At 38.8% G+C, this 19,022-nt stretch overlaps 1 protein-coding gene across 1 annotated transcript in view; it reads right to left on the reverse strand.

The window, feature by feature from the left end:
• The window catches only part of filip1l (filamin A interacting protein 1-like), a 62,020-nt gene that overhangs the window by 32,439 nt on the left and 10,559 nt on the right, over window positions 1-19,022 (reverse strand). Inside the window, exons 2-4 of the mRNA XM_057827611.1 lie at window positions 3,934-4,193; window positions 3,688-3,861; window positions 1,489-1,667 (exon numbers count right to left, since the gene is read on the reverse strand). Coding sequence (XP_057683594.1) covers window positions 1,489-1,667; window positions 3,688-3,861; window positions 3,934-4,185 — 605 coding nt within the window. The 5' untranslated portion in view covers window positions 4,186-4,193. The remainder of the gene's footprint in view (window positions 1-1,488; window positions 1,668-3,687; window positions 3,862-3,933; window positions 4,194-19,022) is intronic.

The raw sequence follows: 19,022 nt of genomic DNA on the forward strand, positions 1-19,022 counted from the left end.
CAGTCTTTTTTTTTAACTGAAGAATCGATTCCAGTCGTGTGCAACATAGCCCAATTAAAAAAAAATAAACCCAAAATAAAGTAAAATAAATTCTTAAATGCCTCTAAAAGTTGCCCTGAAGTTTTGGACAGCAAATTAGCTACTACAGGTTTGACTCGTAATTAAGGCCATTGAGTGTGGAGTTTGTATGCGCTCCCTGTTCTTGCAGTAATTTTCTACTGGTACTCTGACTTCTAACATTCCAAAAACATGACGTTATGTTCATTTAGAGTCTAAAATGACCTTTTGTGTGAATGTGATTGACAATGTTTGTCTATATGTCAATTGCTTGGTGACCACTCCATAGTGCAGCCATCCTAAATCAGCTTGGATAGGCTCCAGTTCCAGACAAGAGCTCCTTCAAATTCAGTATATAGCCCCAAGTAAAGCCCAAATCAAAAGATCAATGTTTAATTTTCACTGTCATGAACTTTCCACAATAAGAAAAATGGTACCTCCGCGTTTAATCCATCGCAGTAATGAACATGACAACTTGACAAGCATACGGGCCACAAGCCTAGTATTCAAGTTTAGATGCATTGCTCAAAACCACAGTCGTTGGTGTGAACATGGATCTACGTGTTGGCACGTTGTGTTCTTAAAGTGTTTTTAGTTGGATTACTTAAAAATGAGACAAATTATACAATTTGGTTCATAATGTATTTTTTTTTAAAAAGTTCATATTATGTGCCTTTATAAATGGTCTGGGTCATCACAATGTGTTTTAAATCATTTGGAACAGTATGCCGTTACCATGGGCAAGGGTGGAACTATAGCGAAAACCATGGCCACTTTGTGGTTTAGCAAGTGTTCCGACTCTTCTTGTAATCTCTAATCAACAGATTTTTAGGCTTTTGTCAGTGATTAGATTACTTCTGGACAGCAAAACTGTGCACATGTTCGTTTTTAGTTTTACATTGTTTCCTAAGACTAGGGGTATAAAGACTTAGTTGAACTTGGAGACAATTGTGAATAAAAAAATTAAATAAATAAATGAATACATAAATAAATAAATAAATAAATAAATTAAATAAAGAAGCATGCAGACAGCAATTAAATTGGCTCCCCACCTTGAGTTCCCTCCAAAAGAACAAAGGCAAGCAAGTCTCTGTCTATGTAACTTTTATCTCTAAGCTGAGGTCATGTTTTAAGAAACATCTGTTGCTGATTAGCATGGCCCTCTTGTTCTGGCTCCCACACCCCTGCTGCTCCTGCATCAGCCGGCATGCGATGAGGTCATCACACATGACAGACAATCCATCAACAGCAGGTTTCTGCCAACATTTCTAAGCATCTGCTATCACAAAGGTCTTAAACTTGAAGCAAGCGGGCCAGGTACGATCCATCGTTTTATTGTATTTGGCCCGTAAATACAATTTTGCTTTTCTTCCGTTGAGGTTTGGCAAACACTGTGATGATGGCATCAGTGCTGTGTTTTTATGTACTGACCTCTCTCGCTCTTGCTCCAGCAGATTGGTAAACTCGTCGCTCTTCTTCATAAAGTCGCCGTGGTTGCGCTTCTCGTCCGCCATTTTATGCAGGGCCTGCTTGTGGGCCTGCTCCACCATCAGCAGCTGCTCCAGCATGCGGCGGTACGTCTCCCTCTGCTTTTCCACCAGCTTGTCAAGCTGCAAGGCAGTAGCGTAACAGAGAAAAAGTTAATGAGTTTTGAAGATTTATCAGTACAATTACTTTTTTGCTGTGCTTTAAATAAAAGTTTTACATATGTGTACTTTACATCAGGGGTGTCCAAACTTTTTGCAAAGGGGGCCAGATTTGGCGTGGTAAAAATGTGGGGGGCCGACCTTGGGTGACGTCCTTTACGTAGAACAATATATTTAAGCAAAAATTAGCAAGCCATTCAGTGTCACATTTGCTTTATTATCTTTTTTAATGAATAATTTCAACAATCTCGCAACTAACCTTTGCGGCGTTCTCTTTCGACTCTCGGGCTCTTGCGAAATACTACTGCTGTAAAATTAAATTAGCTTCAAGTTGCTTCAATTTCTCGCGGCGTATCTTCCCTGTAATCTTGTTGTACATGTCAGCGTGTCTTGTTTGGTAATATCGCCTCATTGAAATCTTTAAAAACAGCGACTGTCTCTTTGCAAATGAGGCAAGACACAGTTGTTGCGTATTTTAATGAAGAAATAGTCCAATTACCATCTATCCTTGAAGCGTCGGCCGTCACAGTCAACTTTTTTTGGTTGATTGTTGCCATTTTAGAAAATTGGAAGTAGAGGGTCACACGGAGTAATGTTGCTTAGAATGCTGCTGCCTTTTAGTGGGTAAATGAGGAGCAGCATTTCGTGTGTAAGCTACTTCATATGCTGGTTACAGTACTGCTGACCAATTTATTAAGTCTGTGTGCGGGCCAAATGTTATTGATTTTATGACAGAGGCTGGGGGCCGGATGAAATTTGACCACGGGCCGCATTTGGCCCCCCAGGCCGGACTTTGGACATGTCTGCTTTACATCATATCTTATAGAGTTTTGGCAACTTTCATTCCAACTGCACTATATTTCATAAATAAATGTGCTATACTCATGGGTGAAAGTGGCTAGAATTTCTTGCAGGAACTCCCCGATGTGAAGGTTGCCACAGAGCCAGAAATTTTGTTAATTTTTTATTTTATTTTTTTGGGGGGGGGCAAACCTCCTAAAACTACTGAAATGCAAAGAAAACTGTTTTGGCACAGTTATTTCTATAACACATACAAAAACTGATTTTCATTCAAAATTGTATTTTTTCAATGAAAATAAAAGTTAACAAAAACAGCAATAACCCCAACCTACATCTCCTAATGTTTATTTTCCCTCATTTCCTCACATACTAAATGCCAAATCTAAATTTTAACTACTTAAGAACACATGATCTATATTAAAATTAAAGTCAATGTCAACATTTACTTTTGCTTTCTTTTTCTTTTTTTTTAATTATAAAGATATAAGTAACATACATTCAGAAATATACAATTGACTTATATTATGCAGAGTGAAATGGAATATATTTTGAAGATTGCGCAAACACTGACTTTTTTAAATCATAAGGAAATGAATAAGTAGCCTAACATAATTGAACAAATATACAGTGTCACGTTATAGTCCAAAGTCCACATTGACAGCTAAGATGTTCTGAACCTCCCCATCAGAGCAAATAAAACTAAATATGATAAATAAGCCTTCTCAACTCTTTAGGCGTTTTGCTTTGCTGTGTGCATTCGCACATTGACGTGACTCATCATCGTCATACTTGGATAACCTAGGGAAACCTGTCTGTGGAATAAAATAAATAATAAATAATGGTGGAAACGGATTACGCTACACAAGCACTTTATTATGCTTGTTATTAACACTTGTGCATGTAAATCTGATGTTGGTAGATTGTTTTCTTCTTAGAGATGAAATGCATGTGTGGCAGCTCAGTATTTTTTTATTTTTTTTTTTTTACATAACGTTTTGACAGTTGCCGTCATATTTTTTTTTTAATCAAAGCACCGTGTACCGGAACAGCATTCCGGCCCTGAATCTTATACCGGAACTGCGTTCCTGACCGTTCTGGCCCACTTTCACCCCTGGCTATACTTCTCCATTGGTAGTTATACTCTAGTATTGTTTTCAGGTATTTTCTACAGGTCTGTTGGTACCTCCACCATGGGCTGCTCATAGATGTCTTCTTGTAAGCCGTCAGTTTTGCCCTGTATGGCATCCCGCTGCAGAGCCTGCAGCACTTTAGGTGGCGTGACAAACCCATATTTGGCTTCCAGGAGGGCCAGATCAATTTTTTCTGCCTTCAACACAGTGATCACCTCATCTCTAGCCTACAGAGAGCGGAAAATAGGATGTCATTTGACTTTCAAAGAAAACATATCTTTCCTGTCTTGTCACCTGACCTGCAGCTCTCCCTCCAGCAAGCTCAGCAAGAAGACCAGATCATCACGCGAAAGGTCTCTAGTCTTCTCCCTGCGCACCCCCTTTGCAGTACCGCTGCCACAAATCTTGGTGGTCTTGTGGTTTCGCTGGATGGTGCCGGTGTCATCGGGCGGCTCCCGGTGGCGACTCCGGCGTTCTGGTCGCCCAGAGGGTTCTTCTTTGGCCAACTTGACCTTGGTGACATCCTCCAGGCTGCTGCTTCGGGAGCGCATGTTGGTTCCTATAAAGGACACCGTTGTGATATTAAATAAAGATGCGTAAATGCTTTTCTAGTATCTCACCAAAGTGAGTACATCACTCACATTTTTGTTAATACGGGTATTTGATCTTTTCATGGGGAAATCAGTGAAAAATATCTTTGTGCAAAATCAAGCAACTGGTGTATTTTAAGGACCGTAAGGTACTAACAGCTTCTATTTGAGGATGTCTCACTGACAAATTGGACATTTTCAACTGTCTGAAGAGCAGACATCATTATCTCAAGGGGCTCGGAGGCGAGTCAGCAAAATCATCTAGACCAATGTTCTCCAAGCTGTTCCATAGTGGGCCGCAGTGGGTGAAGGATTTCACTCCAACAAAACATGACGACACCTTTTCACCAATCTGGTGTCTACAAGTGTATTCAATTGATTGTAGTCAGGCGCTGCTTGTTTTAGCAGAAACCTCATTGGTTAAACTTTCTGTGCTCGATCGCTATGAACAAAAACCAGGACCCACAGCGGCCCTTGACGACAGGTTTGAAGACCCTGGATCTAAACTGTGGATAGTTTGTTAGTTGTTAGTTTGTAGGATTTGGTGTCTTGCTATCACAGCTTTCCAAGCTATTTTTAGCCTTGCAGCAAAATGGTGTCATCAATACAGGATGAAAATGAACAAAAAAATTACCAACTTGCAAACTAGGTCCATTATTACACCTAACTCAAGGGTCTCCAAACTATTCCTCATCGGACCACAGTGGGTAGGGTGACCATATTTTGATTTCCAAAAAAGAGGACTCTCAACCCGGCCTCAAGATACTTGAATTTTACTCCAAGTTCACTCAAAGATACCTATATCACTTTAATATATTTAAAGTGTGCCCCCTCACTCTGGATGGAAAAAGGCAGTTTGGAAAAAAAAAAAAAAAAAAATATATATATATATATATAGAATGCAGACCCATTGAAATGTAGTCCAGTCAATACACATACACACAGTAGGCTATGTGCCAACTAAACATTTTTATAAATTACTATCACGACAATTGTCCTTGACAAATTGTTATTCCCATTCAATTGATATTCTCATTCAATGTTCTAGATTGCACACAAACAATAACCGAAATAAACTGACAAACAATTCAACCAGCATGTTTCCAAACGTAGCAGTTCAAAACTACGTTTCCCATAATGCCTAGCGTGGTTTAGCTTACTGATAGCTAGCTGAGGCAAAAAACAAACTTATAAACTTATGCTATAAAAGTTTAATCATCGGCAGCGCAACGATGCGACACCAAACGGGATTTTACAGTCAAAGCTCCGACAGAAGTCAACAGTTGCCATTATATACGTATTTATTAGGGTTGTTCCGATCATGTTTTTTTTGCTCCCGATCCGATCCCGATCGTTTTGGTTTGAGTATCTGCCGATCCGATATTTCCCGATCCGATTGCTTTTTTTTTTGCTCCCGATTCAATTCCAATCATTCCCGATAATTTTTCCCAATCATATACATTTTAGCAATGCATTAAGAAAAAAATGAATAAAACTCGGACTAATATATATATTTAACATACAGTACATGAGTACTGTATTTGTTTATTATGACAATAAATCCTCACAATGGCATTTACATTATTAACATTCTTTCTGTGAGAGGGATCCACGGAGAGAAAGACTTGTAATTCTTAAAGGATAAATGTAACTTTGTATATTGTGACTAAATATTGACATCTAGTGTATTTGTTGAGCTTTCAGTAAATGATACTGTAGCCATTTAACTGTTCTGCCCAAATGCATGATAGGAAGTGCAACCATGACTGTGCGTAGTGGTACCAATTGATATATCTTCTCTGCGTTGGGAAATAACATAGGGTGTTGAAAAAAGATCAATTACTACCTTTCTTCCCACATTGCTTCCCACAATATTTCTAATTGTAGGGAGAGGGATTGTAAGGCTTTAGCCAATTAAAAAAAGGCTCCAAAAGGCTGCCAAAATTCACTCTACTCATTTTGCGCTGCCTTTTAGCTCTACATATAGGTAAAACGGCGCCATTACAGATTGAACACGACAATGTGTGAGTGGTTCTTGCAGCGCATTTAACGTGATAATTTTTTTTTTTAAATTAATTACTGCCGTTAACGGGATGAATTTGATAACCCTACCTTAAGCCTGAACTAAAGACTCTGGATGAGTGTAACATATTATGTCTGTAACGTTAACTACAATTAGAAAACGATTAATTAAAAAATATTTATATATTAAAAAAAGGCATGTCCGATATTTTTTTGCCGATTCCGATACTTTGAAAATGACATGATCGGAACATCTCTAGTATTTATCGTAAAAAATTAACAACTGGGCAGGCGATGTGGCCAAATCATCAACCCAGTAGATGGCGGTAATGCCTCATGATAGGGGTAAACTGCCAACAAAAACAAGAAGAACTACTCCTTCCCTCCCTTCTAGTAGGAGCCATGTCAACTGCAGCCCCAGCGACCGGAGGGATTCTCTTCAAATTGGTCCCGTGAAAAATCATAAAAACCGGACATTTTTATGAATTTATAAAACCCGCCCGGACGACGAGGATACTACGTGAAAGTAGGACTTGTCCGGGTAAAAGAGGATGTTTGGTCACCCTAACAGTGGGTGCAAGATTTCTTTCCAACAAAACAGGATGACACCTTTGCACCAATCTGGTGTCTTACAAGTGTAATCAATTGATTGTGGTCAAGTGTTGCTTGTTTTAGCAGAAACCTCATTGGTTAAACTGTCTGTGCTGGATCGGTAGGAACAAAAACTGTGACCCACAGCGGCCCGTTTGTTGCTGCTAACCATTTCCAGCCAATAACTTTCCCCCTTTTTTTTTTCATCTTATGACTTTGTTGATGTTCTTTGGCCGTCTGAGTGTGTTTGGAAAAATGAGTAACTCCAGCAAAAGATGACTTTGGTCTCAAAAGAATCACTGTCTGGTTAACTCTGTAGTCTGATGTATGACAGGCATGCTCAGGCATTCGCTGATTATGATTAACTCAACTCTGATAAATTGATAGAACAAGCAAATGAACTGTAACCAAGCAATTTATATCTTTTTTTTAAATATAGGGAACCAAACATCTCATGGATGCCAGAAGCGTTGCATCATTTTTTTATTGCCACTTTAATCGGAGTTCAGACTTTGAAAAGAAAATTTAGCACGGGCCACAGAGGGATTACAAAAATAATAGGAGGCAGTGTATCATCTAAAATGCTCGGGAAAGAGATGCATTTGAATTGAACAGAAAGTAATTCTGTTCTGCTCATATTTGTAGCTGAATCAAATCTCATCAAAGCGTGAACTTGCCACATAATTAGAGAAACGTTTTAGTGGCTGCTTAGTGACACAACCAATGTGTGAGGCCCTCATATGGTCTGTGAGTGAGAGCAATGACTGGCTGATTGCATTGTACAAAACGGAGGTGAGACGCCACATGACTGTGAGCTGAGGTAATTCCCCGCAGCCCGCTACAAGACTCCACATCCACTCAGTCAGAACACGTAGCTGCCAGCAGAACGGGTTAGCTCAACATAGCCGAAGGTCACAGACGTGTACAGCAGCTCAGCATGTGCAAGTATCACATAACTGCCAAAACTGCGAGAGGGATCACAAATACATCACATAGTTAAAAGCTAAAAAGGGTCACACAAGGGACAAGGTAGTCAATTCATGATGGGAATTAAAAAAAAAAAAAAAAAAATGCATGTTTGGGGATTTACAAGCCAGGGGCAAATACTCCTTTAAAATGTATATGTCTATTGTGCAATGAAGTTGTTGCTTGATTTATTTTAATGCGGTGCAAGTTTAATTGATTTATTTTAATTTTACATTATGCAGCAAAGAACTATTAGAATTTGCATGGTTCACACAGTTGTTTATTTGTCAGATTGACCAAACACTGAAGAAAAAGATACGGCGGAAAACACAGACAAGACTGAAATAGCAGTTTCTGCTCTTTCACCCCTCTTTAAAATAAACTGCTGTATTTTAAGCCAAAACAACTGTTGTGTTTGATAGAACAATATGTCTATATGCTGCCATAGCAGATTCATGGCGCATTAAGCCCCCGAACTATTTTTTATTTGTCCATCTTACCCTGGAAACCCCCATTTACAGATGCCGCGCACCCGATTTTGTTCCAACCTAGCCATAAAAAGAAGGTAAGTAATTGTATTTATTATTTGAAATGTATGCCATTTTTAGCTTAGAATTATTAATTGATGTCTAATATTTCGTTTAAAAAAAAGACTTAAAAAAATTATTCACTCGCATATTTTAAACTTTGAAACAAATTACCTCACAATGAAAAAAATGGTGTCTGTAAAAAAAGTCAGGGATATTTACCTCATAACTATTGCTTAACTGTATTTTTTTTTTTTTTGGTCACTGTCGCATTTTCTCCGATATGTTAGATTATAAATAATCGATCCAAACAAAGAAAAATTGAAAAAAAAAAAAACGTTTAACAGGGTAAATATATGAAAAAGAAAATCTCGACCACTCCTTGATGTCTGCGATCTCTGCATGGCGACCCTTGTGATATGACCATGTTTCACCCATAAAATCCCCCCAAATGATGATGATGAGCTGTGGCCATTCACAACTGTGTCTTGACACTCTGTGATGCATGGAGTTTTTGGATCGAAACAAGATAAGTCCGCGATAATGTCTCGTTAAAGTCATGGCGTCTGTAATTCTGTTCTCGCATGCTCTCACCTCCAGTTAGGGTTTTGCTGTTTAAAAACATTTTTTTCAAAATGTTTCTTCCTCCAGAAAATATCAATTTTAACCTTTCCAATGATGTATCACACATGCATATAGGACAATTTTGAAATTTGGCCAAATTGGGGGTCTCAAAGCGGAACTTCAAGTCACCTGAATGTTTTCCGCTATACAAATATTCACTTTAGTAATGGTGACGTTTTAAAGAAAAAAAAGAAAAAAAGAAAATTGATTTTCTTAGAATTAAATATTGAATATTCAAATTTTACTTCATAATACAAGTATTTGATGCTTTTGGATCTACATGCACGCAGTAGTTTATTTGTTTTTGTAAAAAAAAAAAAAAAAAAAAAATAGGCTTTTCACGTGCTGAAAAGCATTTTAAAGCAACAAAAACTTGACGTAGTCTTAACGAGTAACGTCATGCTTGCGCGCCGAAAGTCGTGTCTACAACAACATAGATGGCAAACGGGAGAGCCGAGAATATGTTCCAATCCGCGATAAAACCAGTTTTAAATAACCAAAAACACACTGAAACAAGTCATTGACAACAGTCAACATGGCTCGCGCTAGCCATGTTGAATAAACTTCTCCATTCTCCGCTCACGCTAATTACTTGTGGCTTTAAAAACGTCATGTCTGCCCATCGGTGATTGGTCCACTCCGCTGTCTGTTTGCTGTGGCTTGCTCCGCCCTTGGAATTTGATCCGCCGGACGGTCGCCAGACTGACGTGCTGGTGAGTCTGGTATACCAGGCAACTTCTCACGTGCCAAAAAGTGTTTTAGAGGCATAGGTATCTTCCAGTATAAATGACCATGTGAAAAACGGTTGTTCAAATTATGGAAATGACAAATTGTTTAGAGCTCTCACAATGGATAAACTAGTGTTTAATCACAATTTAAAAAAAAAAAAAAAACACTTCAGAGAATAGCAACAGTCATACATATCCACATTAGGGGTGTGACAATATATCGAAATGGTGATATATCGTGATACCTTGTATCCCAAAAGGTTATCGATATGCTCCTGCCAAGAATCGAGATATCGTTTTTAAAAGGTGTCACTGTTTAAAAAAAAAAAAAAAAAAAAAAAAAAAAAGGGAACCAACAGGTTGTTACCAAAATCCCCCACCATTATAGTGTCTCAGTTAACTATAAGGCTGCATTGATGGTGCTCGACGCCCAATCATTTAAACTGGGAACGTTTGTTCATTCGAAACCAGAGCATTTACAGTTATTCTGTCCGATTTTAGGGGAAATAACAGGTCACTTGCTGTTGAGTTTGAGTCACTGCCTATTGATTTGGGTGATTCCCAGGTCACTTGCTGTTCTGTAACTCAAGATAAACAGGAACCCATAAATCCATAAAATACCCCAAAATCAACAGGAAGTAACTGAAAATCAACAGGTAAATGACCTCATTGCCTGGCATTGGCTGCCACTGCCGGCCATAGACGTTCAATCCGTTTGAAGTGGGAGGGATGGCAGCGAATGAACGAATGTTCATTCGCTGCCACCCTCCCACTTCAAATGGATTGGAAGTCTACAAGTGATAAACTCATTCCAATTCACAGCAGAAGCTTGTTTTTCTGTTCATTAGTTGTTTGTAGAATATCCTAGAATGATTTCCTGACCAATGTATCAATAATCGTTGTATCACCATATCGTCATATCATCGTTATCATGAGCTTTGTATCGCAAATTGTATCGTATCGTACCACTCCTAATGCACATATACATTTATAGACACAGGTGAATGTGGTAATGAGTATTAATGACACAAGAGGAAGATTGGGAAATCTATGATGCTTGCATTTCATTGGCTAAAATAGTACTGTAAAATATCTGGCTTTTGTTTGATTTTTCTCCATTACTACACATCAGAAAAATGAAATTCAGTTTTTTCCCTATGTCTTTCTGCTGTGATACACATGATAAAAGTGTTCTCTGTCCCTTTGATGTTCTAGTGCTAATTTGTTGTCTGAAATGGTAAATCGCCAAACAAAAAATGGGGCAGGGTGCATTAATGGCATTACAGGAGACCTAGTCTAGATTTACCCTCTTTTGGCAGTATCTGTTGCCAATAGTCACTGGAAACAGCATGCAGTTTGGACACTTTCTTTCCAGCGACCACTGAAGTTTCCGTGATGGGCAAGCAGGTCAAAAAGTAGGATGTGGTGAGCCCCAGTGCCTTGGATGTGTTGTCCTCAGATGATTTAACTCTTAACAGTCAACACTTGACAAGGAGCACTTTGTGTTTCAGGACGTAAAAAAAAAAAATCCTTCACTTTTTATTTGCCCGTTAAAGTCACTAGGGGTGGAAGGTGAGGAAGCAGGTGTTCCGCAAAGAAAATAAACCTCTTGCAAACACGCGCATGCACGCACACTTCCACACATTACTAAGTACATTCTTGGAGCCTGACATCATACTCTGACGCGATTGAGGGCTAACAAACCTAGTACAAATGCAAGCAAGGAGAGAGCAGAGGAACAGATGGAGTGAGTGACCTTTGCTATGAAGGATTAGATACAGTATTTGTCTGTCTACTGTACACAAAGTGGGCTCTAAATTAACCACTCAGACCAGAGGCTAAACTGTGAGCCTTTTGTCTCCAAAAGCGCTGTTTATGTTGGTAATTTCCCAACTCATCTAGGTTTCTGTGACTTGCAAGCCAGTGTTTTGCTAAACACTACTATGCTTGACAAACACACACAGGAACTTAAGTGTTTTTTAACTTCAGATATTAGCTCCATAATAACACGACACTCAGATTAGCATGCTTTCCTTCCGTGATTTTAATCACTGAGCCGAAAAGGAGTGGAGTGTTTACAAACAGAACAGATGGTTGTCGTAGCAACAGGTGGCAAGCCAGGTGTAAGGTTCCATAGATGACATAAAACCTCCTGAGATGCTTCCTGCCAGCATGGGAGTCTTGCCAACTAGTAAGGGGAATATTACAAATCTCATTTAGTTGCCCTTAGCACAGGATATGCAAACTTCAGAAACACAGTGTATAGGGCATGATGCCCAGGTGCTGTTGGGATTCGGTGGGTTGCAGAGGTTTAGCAGATGGATTGATGGACAGACAGACACGGGAGAAATATTATTTTACTATTCTACTATTTACTATTACTTATGCAAATAGATCTCTGAACCAGTGTTGTTTTCGTTAACGATGACTATAACAAAAATATTTCGTCGACAAAAAAGTTTGTCATGACAATGACGAGACGATAGTGAGCTAAAAACGTGTCTTGGGAGACTAAAACAACGACATAAATGCTGGTTTTTGTCTGACATGAATGAGACAAAAATGCACAATAGTTTAGGTCACATGTTAATAATGTGTGACATTTTATGCATAGTTAGCCTGCATCGTAGCAGTGTCTAGTTGTGTCACTCATGTGATATGTTGTGCTCCCTCCAACTCACCAATTAACTTGTGTCCTCTCCAGTCTCCCCATTGCTGGTTTTGAGACACACACGGTAAGATTTGTCTTCTTATCTTGGCAAGAGAGAATATGCAGTGTTGCTTTAGCCTTTAAAGGTTTGTGCTGAGTGATCATCACACACTAAATGTAACTAGTAACATTACCATAGTATTCATATTCGCATTAGTATTAAGCTATTGACAACTATTTTTTACATACAGTTCATGGCGTCCATGTGAGTATAATTAATTGGAAATGCTGAGTGTGTATTATCAGGTTATAGAGTTGTAAATGCTTGTAAATGCTACAATATGTGCTCGTCTGTAAATGTTCTTTTTTTTCTTCTTTTTTTTTTCTTTTTGGAGTGAACCTTGTAAATTTTACAGACAAAAATATTGAGTAAATGTCGACAAAACTAGACAAAATTAGTCTGAGTTTTCGTCAACAAAAACTATACGAAGACTAGAAATGACTAAAATAGGACTAAGACTAAAAAGTACTATCGTTCAAAAGACTGAGACTATGACGAAAATTGAAAGGGCTGCCAAAAACAACACTGCTCCGAACAAATCTTTTTTTGATGTGCCATTCATCCATTATTTTGCCAATTTTTAAAAATTGGGCTATAGAGGAGCCATGACTTTTGCTGTGATTGTATCATTATGGTGAAGCTGATTTCAGTGATATTGTTTCTTTCCATGATTTCAGATCCACCGCAGCTGTCAGTGAGTCTAGCCTCTGCTTTTTCCCCCCACCTTAATTCTCACCTTACACATGGTAAGTGTGTCAGATGTCTGAACGGAAGAATTTTAATAATAAGTCCATGCATGTAAAAAAAAAAAAAAAAAAAAAACGTGTATGGGATCACATAGTCTTAAATGCATTTATCTTAATGATTCTCAAAGTGTTGTATGCCAGCTACAACTGACTGAGACCTGGGAAGCCCTTTGAGACATTTGTTGTGATGAAGGGCTCTATAAAGAAATGTGACTTGACAGCACTCTCTAGTGGTTTGAAAAGTTTAATACATTTGTATCTCATCAATATAAAGCGGAAAACAGACAAGACTGAAAAAGCAGTTTCTGCTCTTGCACTCCTCTTTAAAAGAAACTGCTGTATTTTAGGCCAAAACAACTGTTGTGTTTGATAGAATAACATGTCTATATGCTGCAATAGCAGTTTCATGGCATTTAGCCCTAGAACTATTTTTAATTTGCCCGTTTTACCCTGGAAACCCCCGTTTACAGACGTCGCGCAACCGTTTTTGTTTTAACCCAGCCATGAAAACAAGGTAAGTAATTATATTTATTATTCAAAATGTCTGTCATTTTTAGCTTAGAATCATTACCTAATTGATGTCTAATATTTCGTTTAAAAATAAATAACGACTTTAAAAAATTATTCACACACATACTGTATTTCAAACTTTTAAACAAAGTACGACACAATGAAAAAAATGGTGTCTGGAAAAAAGTCACGGATATCGACCTCATAACAAGCGCTTAATTTTATTTATTTATTTATTTTTTCTTACTGTCACATTTTCTTGGATATGTTAGATGATAAATAATCGATCCAAACAAAGATTTTTTTTTTTTTAAGTTTAAAAGTTTAAATATATGAAAATGAACATCTCAACCACTCCTTGACACCTAGTGATACATGCTACATGGAGTTGTTGGATCGAAACAAGGTAAGTACACGATAATATCTTGGTAAAGTCATGGCGTCTGTAATCCTGCTCTCGCGTGCTTTCACCTCTAGATAGGGTTTTGCTGTTTAAATTTTTATTTTTTTTTAAATGCCCTCTTGTTCAAAATTTTTCTTCCCCCAGAAAATTGAGGTTTTAAGCTTTCCAATGATGCATCACACATGCTTATCAGACAATTTTGAAATTTGGCCAAATTGGAGGTCTCAGAGCTGAACTTCTAGTCACCTCCGCCATAAATATTTTTAAACATTATGGCAGAATTTAGGCGGCACGGTGGCTTAGTGGTTAGCACATCTGCCTCACAGTTCTGAGATCAAGGGTTCAATCCCGGGCTTCGGCCTTCCTGTGTGGAGTTTGCATGTTCTCCCCATGCCTGCGTGGGTTTCCTCCGGGAACTCCGGTTTCCTCCCACATCCCAAAAACATGCATGGTAGGCTGATTGAACACTCTAAATTGTCCGTAGGTATGAGTGTGTGCGTGAATGGTTGTATGTCTCCTTGTGCCCTGCGATTGGCTGGCAACCAGTTCAGGGTGTCCCCTGCCTACTGCCCGTAGTTGGCTGGGATGGGCTCCAGCACCTCCGCGACCCTCGTGAGGAAAAGCGGCATGGAAAATGAATGAATGAATGAATGGCAGAATTTATAGCTTGGTCATTGTTGATGCTCAAATTGTGTTTAATGGACACTGGTCACTTGGATAGCTAAACCATTTTCTATGAAGTAATTTACTTGAAAGTATAATGTTTGAGAATCATGCACTCGAGGATTTACATTGCATCCACAGCAACATACCATGAGTACAACCTACTTGGGGATTACACAAGGAAATGCCAGTGTGAACCGTGGGCCTAATAAACCCTTAAATGCACTTGTGATTAAGGGTTGTATAAATAAACTTTGTGCTTGGACGTCTAGCTGCTCAAGCAGTGATCGATGGTGGGGGAATGTCATATGTTAAACTTGTCCTCGCCTCATATCTACTCGATAGCACCTGTGATCCAACAACGGATGTTCTCTCAATTTACTGAATACCCATGTGAGTAGCGCTGACTCATTTTACACCAATCAGCAGGCTTATTCACATACTCTTTAAGGGTGTCGCACTTGCGGTGTGCAGCTCATTCTATACATGATGGATCCAATGGCTCCTTGACCCCAGCTGTGGAATAATTTCAAAAATATACCGTATTACAAAGGTATGGTAATAAAAATAATGCATTTAATTAATTGATTTCTTTAATGAATCAAAGGTTTTGACGCACTCTGTTCGCATATTGTATGAATGAAATACACCACACAAGTACGTATGTGAAGCTTGGGTTTCAGTCAGCCTGTACCCGATGGCAAGCTCACTAAAATTACTTTTGACAAGCAGTCCTGTGCTGGATCTTAGGCAGAGTCTTTTGAATAATGAGAAATTTTCATCCATTAAATTGTCACTTATGTCAATAAAATAAGCTGCTAGTAAGCCTCACATTGTTTTACGATGGAGCAGATCTCCATCTTTGATGAAAATAGAGCCCATAGCACCAGTGTTTGAGTACATTAAATATAAAAGCTTGTGTACACTGTACTGTTACCATCAACCATGTTTCTTTTCCAGCCTTTCTGGTGCCAAGATCAGTGTTGCTAAAAACCCAAGCCTCAGAAGTTCAACCATCACAACTGACTTTTAATCGTACGGTCATGCTGCGTGAAGTAAAACGTCAATGAACGGAACATGACGCACAAGAAGTAAACGGCCTTCTCGTGCCATGGGGCCGTACATACTATGTTTAGCACTGAGAATCCCGTTTGGGCCTTTGCGCATGTTCCAACACACAATTGCATTTATTATGTCAGATCAGCTTTCCTCTCTTGGCACAAGCTGCAAGACATAAACCGTCGCACTGTAACCAGGTCTGTTTTGGAACAGGTGATTATGAGATTGACAAGCCAGAAGTGCCGCTGGGTCGTAGTAATTTCAGTGAGGGGGTCATTGGGTTCAGTCAGACTGTGACACTGTACAGATCAAAAGGGTAAGATATGATCCATCTTGACAGCTTTTTTGAGCGTCTTAAAACCATATAATTCTACAGCATTGGACTAAGCTTTCTTTTCAAATAAGTTTTTTTTTTTTTGTCCAATTCTTTAATATTTGTTACTTTTAGTCCTTGTTTTTACTGACTGTACGAATGTTGAGGTATGAGCTGTGAATTTTCTGCTGACTCTTTGACAGGTTGCTGAACAAATAACTTTTTTAAAATATCACAAAATGCTTTGGGGACCGACTAATTAAATGAGTGAAATTGTAGATTAGGGCTGCAGCATTCGATCATTTTAGTAGTCGATTAATCGATGAAGTAGTTTGTTCGAATAATTGAGTAATCGAATAAGGAACAAAAATACCTTAGCTGAGCCTCAAACGGTTAAAAAAAATAATAATAATAATAAGGATCGATGTACAACAAAAGAACAATTGGCTAAACTTACACAGCAAAAGTCTGCTACCTTAAATGCTATAAAACACTAATGCATTTTTTTTTTTACAATGCTCTTAACAAATGGTTTAGACATATATTCCCACAAATAATGGCTAAATATACCTATAAACTAAATCATGAATGCATTAAAAAAAACATTAGTGTAAACAAAAAACTTATGTTGGTCTTAACACGGAGCAGATGGATTTAGCAATATGAAATGAGGCAGTCTAGAGGGCTGTGTAGCCATCCAGATCAATAAAACTAAATTCACTTTCAAAATAAACCATTACAATACCACTTTAATAAAACGAATACTCGAAGCAGCGTAATTTAATTCAAATCTTTTTTTCTAATCGAGTACTCGAGTTAATCGATTAATCGTTGCAGCACTACTGCAGATACAGTATATGTTTATACATCAACAGCAAGATGAGTTGAGTGCAAATTTTTAATTCAGTGTTGTCAAACTCCTTTTTGCTGCTGGCCTCAAAATAGTTTACTCTCAGAGAGCCAGGAACTAGGAAGCCTGGTAAGCCGGAAATGTATGACGATGAAGTGATGATGAGCATATACACCTTAACAAAGCAACCAGTAAGGGGTAATACATTTTAAATTTAAACCTGAAGAGGTTGGGCCTAGCCTGGTACACCAAACTCACCGCTGTTCAGGCTATAGAGTCTGGCGACCAATGAGCGGATCAAATTTCCAGGGCGGAGAAAGCCACAACAAGCAGACAGCGGAGTGGACCAATCAGCGACGGGCAGACGTGACGTTGGTAAAGCGACAACTCTTGCGCGGTGCGAGCGGGGAATGGAGAAGTTTATTTAACATGGCTAGCGCGAGACAGACTCTTGTCAATGACTTGTGTCGATGTGTTTTTGGTAATTTAAAACTGATTTTATGGATTGAAACATATTCTCGGCTCTCCTGTTCGCCATCTGTGTTGTTGTGGAGACTACTTCCGACACGGAAAAGTGACGTTCCTTGTTAAGAACACGTCACGCAAATAAGCAAATCTGATTGGACAGATGATTTCGTACTGGCTCGAGAGGCCATTAAGGAGGTGGATGCCAGACTACTCTCACAGTGTTTGAAAAATACAGGGAGAACAGTCTGGCCGTGCCAGGCAAGGTTGGGCCCAATGGCGTACCGCACGCATGCTATTTTTAGACCGTGACGTCGCATCGTAACGAGGAAGTAAAGCCGAAGTGGGACATTGTAGATCCACCCTCGCATAGATACACGTAATTTGTGCTACTTTTCTCAGGTAATCTTTCAAAAACGAACATGCCGATCACACATTGCTTTTTTGGAACTTGTAGAAATGACTCTAGACATTACGACATATGAAGAATGTTTTCTTCATACGTTTCCGGAAACCAAAAACTCGGGAGGAAAAAATGTGAAGACCGAATCAACTTGCGCGGACTTGAACACCAGCTCGTTGAATCCATTCACATTTCATATGCAGTAAACATGATGTTGGGTTGACATGGTCTTTCAGAGGACAAAGAGGTAAGCCATTTTTATATTTTTAACTTATTTTTTTAGCGTAACGTTGTGCCGTACTGCTTCTGTCTGACAATGAATGACCTGAAAAGAATTACAATGGTATCTGACTGCCACTGTTACCGTTTCTGTTATATATATAAAAAAACAACTTTAGTAAGGGGGAAGTGTAAATAAATTATAGGATTAAGATGTGTTATCAATGAAAAAATTAAAAGTGTTCGTTGGCTGTCACTGAGTAGCATTTGCGATCGCTTCACAAAGCTAAGTAAATTACCCCCAAGAACGGTAAGAGACGTAGGACAACCAGAGGATATATAAGAAAGACAGGGCTGATGGTAAAGGATAGCTTGTTGAAACAGGAGAATGTCATTGTCCGTCGCGTCGATAAAAAAGCTAAAGCTATGCTTAGGTCGGCTCGTTTTTTTTTCGTCTTTTTCAGCCTTCGACACTATAGCCATCTCTTTAACTGAACATTTTTATGTTCTTCCCTATCTTTGCTAGTCAATTTGGCACCAGGCACATCATTTTCGGAGAGAATTGATAGGTTTAGCTCTGTAAACATCTCCTTCGTACACGATTTCCATTCATTTCCTATTAGGGACAAACGGTGGCTTGTTCCTACTTAGCAATAGTAGCTAATGTCATGAATATTAATGAGCGGAAGTGACGTGTTGCTTGCGGTACGCCATTGAATGGAGCATACCTGTCTCAGACATATTTAGGCATAGGCGGAGTTTGACTTTTGGGGCAGGGGGGGCACAACATGTTGATGACCCCGAAACGCAGTGTCAGCAATAAAATTAACTTACAAGAATATTTATACTAATAAGTTGAAAATGAGCGTGTTTTTGTCTCCCATTATTCTTGAGGGGAATTCTAAATCAGGCTGCTGGCAGGACGGCTATACTTTTCACTAAGATCATCATCCATTGAATTTGGTACGCCCGCCGGTGTCATGCCAATGTAGTTACCT

This window comes from Corythoichthys intestinalis, chromosome 2 (genome assembly GCF_030265065.1).
Source record: "Corythoichthys intestinalis isolate RoL2023-P3 chromosome 2, ASM3026506v1, whole genome shotgun sequence".
NCBI classification, from domain to species: domain Eukaryota; kingdom Metazoa; phylum Chordata; class Actinopteri; order Syngnathiformes; family Syngnathidae; genus Corythoichthys; species Corythoichthys intestinalis.